Raw genomic sequence first — 12,817 nt, forward strand, 5'->3', positions numbered from 1 at the left:
AGGTGAGCCGGAACCGGGGACACTTCCTATAACATCTGATATACTCGTTACATCATAAAAAGAATGGCATCTACGCTAATGTTAGTCTTTCTGTTTATTCCGAGATTTACTGAAGTCAGCCGGATCCAGATCAGATGGTGGACCTGCGCCTGGACCCATCCATGACGCATCCCTGAAGTGCCAGCCTCATCAGCCCTGGGAAGGCCTCATCGACACGACAGCCATCAGCACTGATCCTCAACAAACCCTTCTCCATACCGGCGTGATGACTCCGACTTCCAACCAGATGGAACTGGAAAATTGCTTATCGCATGTTATAAATCTAAAAAAACCTCATGGGTCATTTATTTGGGGTTATTTTTTCAGTTTTTAGATAGTTTTGTGTTACACAGCTCGTGGGTCAGACACAAAAACACAGTGTTTGGGTAGTTTTTGTGATACCCAGATCCTAGGTCAGACATGACATAACCCAGGGATTGAGTTATTCATCACTTTTTGCAACCTCTTCAGGACAGAGCAGTGCAGCTGTGTGAAATTGGTGCATGTCTTCGGTAAAATACAGGTTTGTGTACATTTTGTGTTATATATAAATTTGTTATTGTGCTGTATATCGTTTAATTTGATGCAAAGCAACATACAGGGGTGTGATACGTCACCTAAAAAAGTATTGTGTGATGAAAACACCTGATACCTTTCATAACATTGCAATATTTATTTTATTAAAAAAAAGATACAGAATGTACTTAGGATGTTAACATATGTTCTGATGTTAGAAGTTCCCCTGCCGCACATAAGCTAATAGCTTAAATTTAGGCAATATACTAAAAACAATATAAAAATGCTATGCTGTAAAATATAAATACAGGAACAATCATGCAAACTGGGAGCATTTAAAAAAAGTTAAGATTTAAGTTTCTGTAAACATTAATGTATGAAATTAAAAAAATACTTAAACCATACTAGCTCCTTTTTTAAAGCTCTTTTAATTATGTTGGGTAAAATTAACCCAACATGTGTTCTGTAGCCATTTATCCAGCCCTTGGAAGGGACATTGGAATGTGTAGGGACATTTGCCACCATCTTACATTTTTGGAACATTTTATTCATTTGTGTCATTTTGCCCCAACCCCCTGATAATGTCTGACGCTGCTTTAAGAAACAAAAAAAATTGGTATATTGTTTCGATCATTACAAAGAACGGCATGTGCATTAAAGCTATGATTTAAGGTTAATAACAAAACATGCCATTATAAATCATTTTAATATAATGGCAGCCTGAAGCTACATTTGAAAACCATTTTATATAAGGTATGTTTTGAACACTATTCTCTCCCAATTTAGTCAAATTAACTATAACAAACAGGTTACTTTAAGTGAATGAAAATTGAGGTGATAACTGGCAAGGGAAAAATTGTGCATGACTATGCACACAGCAAATCTCCTTTTAGTCAATTCAAAAGTGTTTATATACACTAGAGAAACAATCTTGGGATTTCTCTTCTACCCTCTGTAGATTTAGCATTAAGACCATGCCTTTTTTCTGTGCTTAATGTGCAGTCACAATTGTGCAGACTGATCACTGGTGTTTCCATTGTTCAACTGATGTTATAATTTACTTTTGTTTTTAATTTACTAAAATAACGAGTCATACAGTTCAAGGCAAGTCATTGGAGTTCAAGTTAAAGTAAAGTAACTTTCTTCATTTAGTCAAGCAAGTCTCAAGACCTTAAATTTGCAACTTGAGTCAGTGACTTAAGTCTCTCACCTCTGATAAGTTAAATAAAACTGCCACACAAAAAGATATAACACTACAATCAAAAGGTTACAAGAGCAATTACATAAAGTTGAGATCTGTTCTCAAAAGAATCCTTTATGAACGGAAAGCAAAGGAAAAGCTACTGCCTTAAGTAGCATTTCATCCATTTTATAAGGATTCCATGCAGGGCAAATAGCTCACAAACAGTGCAAAGACAAGGAACAAACGTCATAGACGAGAAACAAAAGAAGCAAAATAACTGATTGTATAAGAGTTTTATTTCAGTCATGTCCTACAGACAGAACATATTTAACATCATGGACAGGGGGATGTGTAGGTGGTCTCAAATGAGTCACCTGAAAGTGGAACAGAAAATGATAGATCATGTTCAACAGTAAAATCAGCCAAAGCAAAGCATAAAAGGATAAAAGCGTACTTGTCTGATAGTAGTCATAAATGTTGATGACTGCTGGCTTAAGATTTTCCACTGCAAGAACCCGTTTCAGCAGCAGAGTGTAACTCATGGGGATGCCTTTGGGAATCTGCAAGAAAGAATGGATGAACAGCAGCACATACACAGCACTTGAGAGGGCGGTCACTTTACGTTCAAAAATCGATTGCACAACCAACGCAAGTTTCGAAAATGAAAATGGGGAATCGATTTTAACAGTCTTTTCTCAGAGCGCGTGGAGCTCATCACGATACGAATACGCACCACACAGCAACTGCAGGCTCTGACAAACACATAACAGCAAATTAACCTTCTGCATGTGTCTTTTCACTACAAAACTGTGAATTCTGCCGGTATGCAGACAGTCTCATGCATAGATACAGATTCGGGCTACAATCGCCTACGTAGGCGAAATTTGTTTGACATTTCTAATTGTAAACAGCCATGTTGAAGACTGAGGTGATGTTTTTCCATTTATGCTATGGCAGTCCACTCTTCTTATTGCTTTTCAAAAATGTTGCACTCCTGTTTGTCATTGTGCACAAAACTTCACACCAATAAATCAAATATTGCAGACTTATGCGCGTCTCAAGCGCCCTCTTTAAGTTCGTCCTTATGCCTGTTAGTCGTCCGTAGATTTGCCCATATTTGGCGTTTAAAATGGAAACTTCTTTAGACATAAGTGTTCATTGAATCGAGTGTAAAATCGATTTTCCATGTCTCAAATCGAACAGGGCTTTCACAAAAGTGACAGCCCTACTTGAGATGGCAGCTAGTAATATACCCAGTGTACAGTCTCACCTCTTTCAGATAAACTAGGACATGATCATCTTCAGCATCAACCCGCTCCACTAGCGGAACAAACGATTGGGGTGGAAATCCAAGCTGAGGGAAAGAGACCATAATTTACAGACACTGCTATATCTGAAGGAGCTTCAATCATCTTGGGACTTTCTAAATCTTAAACCTACGAACCGGTGACGTATCTGCTGTGAAGCCCGACAGGAGCTTAATGTCCACTAGAACCATGTTAGTGCTTGCTTTTACACCATTGTATCTGAATAAGGGTGATGGGGGAATAAAGAGGTTTAGGTCAACAGAATCAAGAATGCAGGGGGAATAAAGAGGTTTAGGTCAACAGAATCAAGAATGCAGGATCCTTTTGAAGGAGTCAAACAAGAGCTGGTTTCAGGACACAAAGCCAAAGGTGTTCTTACTTCACAGTGAAGTTCAACATGAGATTGGCCCCAAGCGGTTGGCAGTCTCCAGTCACCTTCGCTTCAACACTCAGTGTCCTGGAGACTTTAATGGGTGTTGGGATGTTGTAGAAACATGCAACCTACAGTATGAGCACAGAGCAAACAATCAAATTTTGATGTGCACAACAGAAAAAGAGTGAAGATACAGACCTGCACAGACACACAAGTGGATCCTGATGCTTTAACACTATATTTGCCAGGAACATTCTTCAGTGGCTTCTCCTGATACAGCAGCCTGTTGTCCCGATTCACGTTGAAGCTATAAGAGTCTCCTCCTACTACTGAGGACTGTACGGTAACAGTGCTGGTGCCATCCAAACTGAACACTTGAGCAGCGTACACCGACAGGGCATGAAGAGCCACCACTGTGTCCTAAAAACAAGCACCAGATTAAAAACTCTTCATAAATGATTGCACTCATGTTTGGTAGTCAGAGGCACCTGGGTGGAGGAGAACCCTCCATAGGGATTCTGCTGGGTCACAAGCCAGTTGACAATGCGGTTAGCATAACCCAGATTAGCTGTTGTGAGAGGCTGAACAGCGAGAACCGCTAGCAGCACATAAGAGCTGATCTCCACTGCCAGAATATCACCAGACGTCGTCTGAGACCAATGGAGCTTAGTGCCTTAGGATGAGACAGAGGAGAGAAAGTTGATGACAGAAACTTGATGAACAAACATCAAGAGGCTGGTAAATCTTACCTTCAGAAACAGCAACGTTGTTCAAGATTGTTAGAAGCTGTGATCGAGTGGTGGTCTCTCCAGCCAGACTGAAGGTGTAGGTCAGCAGAGCCGTGGTGTAAGTGTTTCCCAGGTTCCCAACGACAGGCCTCAAGCATGACAGAGCGTTGGTAATGACAGGATCCTGAAAGTAAAACTGATATCAGACAACAGCCAGAAAAGGAAGGCCATCTGCAAGGAGCTCATACAACTACTGGAGATGTTTTTACTGTGGCGGGGATGCCTAGTTCAAGCAGCGATGCAACAATGTAGGCAGTCATGGTCACGTTATCACCAACTCCACCCTAAAACACCAACACATAGATTAACCATAAGCTTTCCAAAATTGTTTTTAAGGTCCATTTGATAAATGTACCTTCATGTCATTGTGGTACAGAGTTCCCTGTTGCATGAAACAACCATTTGAACCCTGCTGGCTTATTAGCCAGTCCTTTGCACTCTGAAGGACATTCGGATCAATGAAGACGAAACGCTTCGCTAGACCAAAAGACCTCATGACAAAAGCGGTCAACCTGGCCGTGGAGAAAGTCGTTGAACTGAAACCGCTTGTGACAAAGGTTACACAACTAGAATAACAGCATGAAACTCACCATGTATTGGATGCATCATAACCAAATGTGCTGTATGAGCCATCACTGTGCCTGTAGTTTAGCTGTCCTTGGTATCCTGTTCAAAGAAAGAAAAAAAATATGGGGCAGGGGATGAGATGAGAGCTTATTAGAGAGTCTTGACAGCGATGGGAATCACAGACTAAAAGTTATTAAGATTGTCTCCCCAACACTGAAAATGGATCTGCTCGCCCATACCACTCCGAAGGTATCCTGTGGCGGTCTCTCGGATGGCTGCAGTGAGTTGCCCCGTGACTTCCAGGTACAGCAGGATGTAAATATTCGGAGCAAGAATTATCATATTCTGTTCTCCACAGCCAGATGGCATCTGTAATAACCCATCTAGATTCTTCAGTGCACGACCCATTATGTCCCCTTCAAGGATGTAAAGCATAAAACCCCATATCAGAAACAATTATTCTGCTAAACACTACCTGTCAGTTTCTACTCCATGAAATGCTTTACCAAGGACTGAAACTGAGCATCTGGCTGATCCTTGAACCACATTTGTTGGAAACGTCAATGTCACGTCTTCAGAAAGATCTTTTCCTGCAGACAGAACAGATCAGCATTGAGTGCTAAGCTAATGTTTGGCTATACAGGGAGAAGGTGTTTGGGAATCACTGAGTGCAAACAAACCCTTGGGACACAGTAACCAACTCTGGGTGTTTGTCCTTTCAACTCCTTCAGGCTATAAAAGCAATACAACACCACATCAGTAAAGCAGCATGAGCTTTATGATCAAACTCCTGAAGGCTGGTTAACACTCACCAGGACAAGAAGACTTCGAGTGACTACGTCAATGCGTCCTCTCGTAGGCACAGTCACGACTTCAGTGCCACATCGAGACCGGGATGCTTCAGCTGAAGCACTGACAGTCACATTGACAGCTCCTGCAGTGCAAGACAGGAAGTGAGCAACACCACAATCTTTAAATTTGGAAACAGATGGTCCAAAACTGACCGAGAACCGAAGCTGAGAGAACCCATTTGAAGGTCTTTCTCCCATTGGCACAAAGACAGGATGAATATGGATCACTATATGGTTTAAGAGTGAAGTTCATGGATGAAACTGGAGTTACTTTAACCTGCCAATGAAACAGAGCACATGGAGCAAAGACACATGACCTTCTCTATACAGATCCATTACAGTATGTAAAGAAACCATGACAGACCATGATGCACTTGGACAGATAGCTGAAGACCGTGGCCTTCAGATCAAAAGATTCCCCACGGACGATGGAGTACGGCAGGGAGAGCTCCAGGAAGAAGGGCTGGAAGACCGTCAGCAGAGCAGGAGGAGCAAGACCGAAACCTTTTGAGGACAGACAGAACGCCTCAGTCTCCCATGTGGTGATTGTGTCAGGAACAGTGAGGGGAACTCGTGTGGATCCAGTCGCTCTGAAGAAAAAGGACAAAACTATAAATGAGGGGGACAGAAAATAAAAACTGTGGGAAAGTAGCTTTAGATGGAACAAAAGGTTTTACTAACCCCACTTGAGCAAGCTGCCAGATCCAGGTTTCTGGAAAGTAAGTCCTGACGGTCACGTCAAAAGAGGAAGTGTCACCTCCAGCCTTTTTGGCTTCTGGAGGAACCATTTCCGCCATCGCCATGGCTACAGGCTGACGATAATACACTACTGAAAGAGACAGCAATTTTTCTACAAACTGTCCTAGTGTCTGCAGATAAAACGGGGTTCATACAACTTCTAATATGCATGTTTGTTTAAAAAAAAATTGTGACTTTACAATACACTTTACAAGTTTTTCCAAATGGCTTGCAGTTTCAGGTCATAGAAGCTACCAACTATAATAAACTTAAAGGAACTCCACCGTTTTTTGAAATGGGACTTATTCACATTCTTTCATACATTTAGATAGGTGGGTAAATGCATCTTTGTCTCAGTGCATGCATTGTTTTAGTTTGACAGGGTCGGCGCTAGCTTAGCACAATGAATGGAATCCTTTGTTGCCAGCTAGCAAGGCCTGAGTAAAAGTGATCCAAAAAAAAAAAATTGTGTGAGCCAGAACCATACCTATATACAAGAGTTTACAGAAAATGAGTGGAAATAGAACGACAGGAGGAGGTTGCGATCGCTCAACAGCCCGAGGACGTGAGGATGAGAGCCAACACGAACTGGTGGTGTGAATGTGGGGGAATATGCCAATCTATGCCGACTGAAATGGTGTCTGTGCTGTGGCGAGTGCGACAAGTTAAAATTTCATTTTACAGGTAACGATAACAGCGTTTTTTTATTTTAGTTTGGTTGTTCATGCTAAACAGGTTGAATTCAACATGAGGTTATACTAGAGGAGGCTAACGTTATTTGAACCGTAGTCTATATACAGCTTCTCAGCATCTATCTTACAACCGAATAAGACACAGATTAACACAAGGAAGAGTAATAAAAGACAACTTACATGTGCACTTTGTTCTGCCTGTGCTTTGAAAATAGATGGGATGGGACAGCTGTATGTTTCAGACGTAGTACTGTCTTTCTGGGCCCATATTCCATTTTTTCAAAGTAACTTAGTCCTCCGGTGCAAAATGCTCTTCGCAAACACGATACCGTTTAATTTTGTAGAGAGGCGTTGAAGTACAGATATCCAGAGTAGCTAACTTAGCCATTTCTCAGTTCCACATTCGATGGAATTCTGTGAAACATTACATTTGTGTATGTCCTTTGCTTGTTTTTCACAACATTTTGCTACGTAGGTAATTACCATGTTTGCTGTAACTAACTTCTCAAAATAAACAATCCAAAAGCGAAGACACTCGGTGCAGGTCACGCGTGGTGTTCTTCTGTTTTTTGACTCGTTGCAATGCACACCGGTATGTTGACGGAAGTCGTGGGATTTCATGTGTTGCGTGATCTCTGCGCCCAAGCAGCAGTGCTTCGCCCAAGCAGCAGTGCCTCGCCTGTGCTTCCCCCTAATATAGTCCCAAGTCAATATCTGCCTAGGAAATCACCTAGTGTTAATCTGCATCGCTATTTGTACTCGTTGTGAATACGCAGGCCACAAGTAGTAATTACGTGGGGGTTTTTTATCACGTTTACTCAGGCCATGCTAGCTGGCAACAAAGGATTCCATTCATTGTGCTAAGCTAGCGCTGACCGTCAAACTAAAACAATGCATGCACTGAGACAAAAATGCATTTACCCACCTATCTAAATGTATGAAAGAATGTGAATAAGCCCCATTTCAAAAAACGGTGGAGTGTTCCTTTAAGAAATCCATCAAGTCATGTATCAATATGAGAGCAAGAAACAAACTGACATACCATCACGGAAGTTGCGATAATAATTCAGGCCTCTGTATATCACACACTGAGGTACTCTGATAGGCAAATTTGTGGCAACCTTCATCCCCATGCTCTGTCAGAGCAAGAGAAAAACATTTGAAGATTAAGATTGAGTTTAGTAAACAGGATAATGAACAGTTTTATACCTTGAAGGTTTCAGAGGCTTGGTCTGTAGGAACAGCCCGACGGGGTCGAACATTTAAGCACTCCTGTTCATCCTCAACTTCATATGGATAATCAGATAGTGATCGCACTGGGAGCATGTTGAACACCTGAGAACATAGAGAAAGTTGTCTTCTAGTAGTAAGTCACATACATAGGTCTTCAAAAAGCAAAGTCATAGTGATAACAGATTTTAAAAAGGACAAATGTCATTGATTTGATTAAACTTCATTAACGTAGTTCAGTGATGGCATGTTAGGGTTTTCCCCTCCCCATCTCTGATCTGCAGTAAACTGAATATTTTAGTGTGGCACACATCTGATTAGAATGCCACTAAAGTTTAGGTCTAAAAGGTGCATCATCTGGACCAATTAGACAATTATATTTAATGAATAATCCAGCAAACCCACTCTCCCAACAAAAGTCTATGAAACTTCCACCAAAACTAACATCCCAAATGAAGCTAACACTGTTACGGTCCACATTCAGACTGATAAGACTTTTGGGACCCAGAAGGAATTTGCAGGGGGGTCATAATATTACGACATTAAGTTAGTTCTATCAACTGATCCAAATATTTATAATTATTTATAACAAGTTAAGATTAATTTAAGCTAATTTGCTACAATGGAAATCTGATTCACGTGATACCATTTCAGCACTCAGACGTCTTCCTGGCTCCATGATACGGATGCTCTGATCTACAGCACTGATGCCACACAGAGATCCTGCTTGAGCAGAGACAGTCAGAACATTTTCCTCAGCAGGAACGGCCGTAGCAGGAGAGAACTGTAGAGACACCTGGAACAAGGACCAACACACTGTAGGACACGTCATCATACCCCACTTAAAGACAAAAGATGCTAGTGCACATCATACCTGGTTTTGGAAACATGTTTCTGTGTCAAACGACGCACTACCAACAACAACATTCTCACTGGGCAGAACGCAGTAGACCAGAATCTGCACTACTGGAGCCATATCGACACTGACAGACAGCTGGAACGACACAGAGCCGCTCGTGACTGTATTAGAAGCCCTTGCTGTGACTGTCTGAAATCCATGCAGGACGATCAATCCTCTGGACAAGACCTGACAAGACAAATGGGTGCATAAAAAGGTGCTAAACAAACTGACCAGTGCAGAAAAAAAGCTACAAAACTGTTCACTCACCATATAGATGATGTCAGCGCTGTAGTCACCAGTCTCTCCAACAAAAGAATACTTCACGGTCACTGGAAACGCAGCACCACATTTGAGCGGCTGCTCGAGCTTCACTATAGTCAGTTCACTCGATGATGGGTTGTCAGGAGAAGCAGGTTGGAGAAGCTGAACAACCCTTGTATCTGCAGTGAAGTATGGCGATTTGTAACCATAAACAATCTCTGGAGTCGCACTTGCCTAGGGAACAAAGAATGGAATTGGTTTCATCTGAGAGACTGGCAGAAGTCAACATGTCACAAAACAGAGCAAATCATACCATGAGATTGAGAGCAGCTTTAGGAAGACTAGCAGTGCTGAGAGAGAACGTGGCCAGTCCTTTCTGGTTTGTGGTCAGATTCTGCAGCAGTTTGTTAGGCCAGCTGTTACCATCCAGGAGATAAACCACTTTGTTTGCGACTGGAGTCCCATCAAAACGAGACACTGATATCTGTTGGGAATGATCAAGGTTAGGAAAGGGAACCAATGTGAAGGCTTCTGTGACAATGATTATGCTTACTCACCTTTCCATTAAACATTGATCCAGTTTCAAAATAATCTGGGAGGTCCACAAACGTGACTTTGCCAACTTCAAACGTAATGGACAGTGTTGCAGCTTTTGACATGACTACATCTGGGGGGGGAGATGTAATAGAAGAAAATTGAACAGCAAACAAGCTTTAAGCAAGTACCATTGTTTCGGATCATCCAATAGCTCACCTGTTCCCACCTCAGTGACATTCACATTTACAAGAAAAGAGTCTTGCATATTATTTTCAAATTTGGTGTTGAAAAACACTGATGTATCGACGGTAAGGGAGGCACAGCCTGTGTCATTCATCTGGTAGCAGAACAAAGAGTCACATTCAAGTCAAGAACAGAAAGTCAAGAAAAACCCTCCACTGTAAAGGCAGGAGTCAAACCTTTGCAGTTTTATTCAGGCAACGACGGGTCAACTCAGGAACCACAACAAATGGAAATGGCTCACGGCACACTTCCACCAAGGCTAGACTGGGTACAGGTTGGCCATATGTGTATCTGAGAAACATCACAAGGAACAAGATCAAGAACTGACCAACCACAAGACAAGAAAATAACCATCACTCACTTGGCACAAGCCTCAACTTTCAATCCCACATCTGCAACGCTGTACGTCTGTGGTGTGTTTACAGTCACGTCAAACTTGGGCAAAACTTAACCAGAAACCAGAGGACTTGGATCAAGACCTCAGATCTGTCATTGAACTGATGCACAATTTATACACAACAACTTACCATATTTTTTCACCTCAAAAACCTGGAAGATTGTTCGGTCACCAATAAAGCCCTTTAGTGTGTACATCCCTATCTGAGCCTCTGGGTTTAGCTCATGAGAAAGCTGCAATATCCAACCCGTTGAGGAAACGTTTGTCCACTGACCAATTCGGTTATTATTATGGTCCTAAAATACAAAAAAAAACAATTAACAGCTCAGAGGAAAAACAGCAAATGTACAAAAAGCGGTGTTTGCTCCATTCAAAGACTTGCACCAGAGCAAATTCTCACCTCTACCACCACCAGATTGTACTGCAAGACAAAAGACAGGAAAATTAAACATTTAAAAAGCACAAACACGCTGATGCTGCAAAAATCACTGAAAAATAAAGTTAACATTTAATGCAGGTTATTTTTACGTGCACTATTTTGCAGTCTTTTGTGGCTAGAACAATCAATATGGTGAAACATCTGATCTTACCATTTGATCAAAAGGAACAAATCTGGTATCCATAGTGACAAGTCTGAAATTCACTGCAAAGACACCAATGCACTTGAAGATTATCAATACTTGTAGCGTATTGAACTTTCTACACTTCTAATGTTAAACCAAGGGACATCCACAGCTCACCTGTTTGTCCTGGATTGTAGATGGGTTTGTCTGTTTGGATGAAGGTCAGAGGCAGGTAAGGTCTGAACATGACTTTCCTCTCTTCAGTCGCTCTGAAGACCCTCCCTTGAACGTCCACCTTCAGCTTCTGCACCAAATCTCCATCTACTCGAGGAGCCTGTGGAGGAACTCCGTTAACATACAAAAAAAAAAAAAAACCACACGCGTCTTATGACAGACCTGGAAACTGAAAGAGCGGTGAAACGACGTTGAAGAAACCTGCTGCACAAGTTGAGTTGACCTGTTTTTCTCATCAAGCAGAGAAACTGTCATTGTGAGACTCTCTTGGGGTTTCAGAAGAGTTATACATATTTTGGCATCAGATCCAGACTCAATCACTGCAGGGAACGTCACCATGAATAACCTGTGGAAAAATACAGAGGTTTAGTTTTAGAAGCCACATGACATCTATTTTATCACTGGATTGCAACAAATGAAGAATGGTGATCTTTAACAATGGTATTAAAAAAGAAAAAAAGCTTCAATCGGTTCACAAAGCTCATTTTCACCATCTATAAAGTTTAGTTAATCCCAAAATAAATCAGACAACAGAATGCTTGTTCACTTCAAAGCACATTTAACGGTACTTACGGCCCTAGTTTCTGTCCATCAACAGCAAAGAGAAAAAAGGCTAAAATGAGCCCTTTCCAAAAACTAGTCTCCCTCACAGCCATGAGGGAAAATCAACCAAAACCAAACCAAGATCAATAATCTTTTTAAAAAGTTCTCAGAGCTCTTAAGATACTCTACCGCTGCTTCTCTCAATCATTCGTACTGAAGGCAGGGATATTTAAACACTCTTAATTGTCAGGGAACGCACTAATTTTGTTAATTTAATTGATTAACCACCTCCTGGAATTAATTTAGTCTGTTAATTAGGATTTCTATTTGGTATTGATTTAAAACACATCTAAATACTGCCAGTGACACATGTAGGCCCGGTTTCACAGAGAGCCTGTACTGAACCTGTGAGACTCATTTCAACAGTAAACACTCCTGTGAGCGAAGCATAGTAGAGCAAGCCTTTGACATGCTGAAAACACACTGATGCTCTATTTTCTTCATAGCCGTGCCATTGTGCCTGAGGTTGTTGCTGTGCCGCGCTGTGCTTCACAATCTGAGTCAATAAGGGCAGGTGGAGTGATGGACGATTTCATCCATAGCATCGTTTCCAGTATTCAGCTCTGGGCTCTCCTTCCTCACTGCTCACATCAGTCTAAAGACATTTCAGATCCTACAAAAATGCACAAAACATAATACAGCTTATTTTAACAGCACAATGTCATTTGATTTCTGTATTAGAAGTAAAAAAAAAAAAAAAGATCTTACTTTTTATTTTTGTTTCAGGTTTTCCTTTTCCCCCCACAAACGCCGCCATCACCCTGCCTTGGAGGTCCTGCTCCACCACAAAAGAT

General features: G+C 41.4%; 1 protein-coding gene across 1 annotated transcript; it reads right to left on the reverse strand.

The window, feature by feature from the left end:
- Positions 1-2,017: 2,017 nt before the first annotated feature.
- Positions 2,018-12,165, reverse strand: LOC311077352 (alpha-2-macroglobulin-like protein 1). Its single transcript, XM_084105748.1, has 34 exons — positions 11,994-12,165; positions 11,583-11,766; positions 11,364-11,520; positions 11,214-11,266; positions 11,024-11,044; positions 10,754-10,919; positions 10,588-10,672; positions 10,403-10,517; positions 10,200-10,320; positions 10,004-10,113; positions 9,760-9,930; positions 9,453-9,680; positions 9,159-9,371; positions 8,931-9,080; positions 8,264-8,389; positions 8,097-8,190; positions 6,306-6,453; positions 5,989-6,214; positions 5,778-5,901; positions 5,586-5,707; positions 5,454-5,505; positions 5,280-5,363; positions 5,013-5,189; positions 4,797-4,872; positions 4,562-4,718; positions 4,416-4,490; positions 4,168-4,330; positions 3,907-4,091; positions 3,617-3,838; positions 3,425-3,546; positions 3,183-3,264; positions 3,009-3,092; positions 2,193-2,298; positions 2,018-2,112 (listed from the first exon to the last, which is right to left on the reverse strand). Exons 1-34 carry the CDS (start codon positions 12,074-12,076, stop codon positions 2,072-2,074), a joined length of 4,323 nt encoding a protein of 1,440 aa, XP_083961874.1. The 5' UTR covers positions 12,077-12,165; the 3' UTR covers positions 2,018-2,071.
- Positions 12,166-12,817: the final 652 nt, after the last annotated feature.

This window comes from Abramis brama (assembly GCF_963993115.1).
Source record: "Abramis brama genome assembly, chromosome: 1".
Taxonomy (NCBI): Eukaryota; Metazoa; Chordata; class Actinopteri; order Cypriniformes; family Leuciscidae; genus Abramis; species Abramis brama.

What these genes read in the sequence shown, in the direction of transcription:
- LOC311077352 (XM_084105748.1), bottom strand. Translation starts at nt 12,076, where the DNA reads ATGGCTGTGAGGGAGACTAGTTTTTGGAAAGGGCTCATTTTAGCCTTT. An exon ending in ACCGCTCTTTCAGTTTCCAG is followed by an intron (nt 11,521 to 11,582) that starts GTCTGTCATAAG and finishes GTTCCTCCACAG; the next exon opens with GCTCCTCGAGTAGATGGAGA. An exon ending in TTGTTCCTTTTGATCAAATG is followed by an intron (nt 11,045 to 11,213) that starts GTAAGATCAGAT and finishes TTTGTCTTGCAG; the next exon opens with TACAATCTGGTGGTGGTAGA.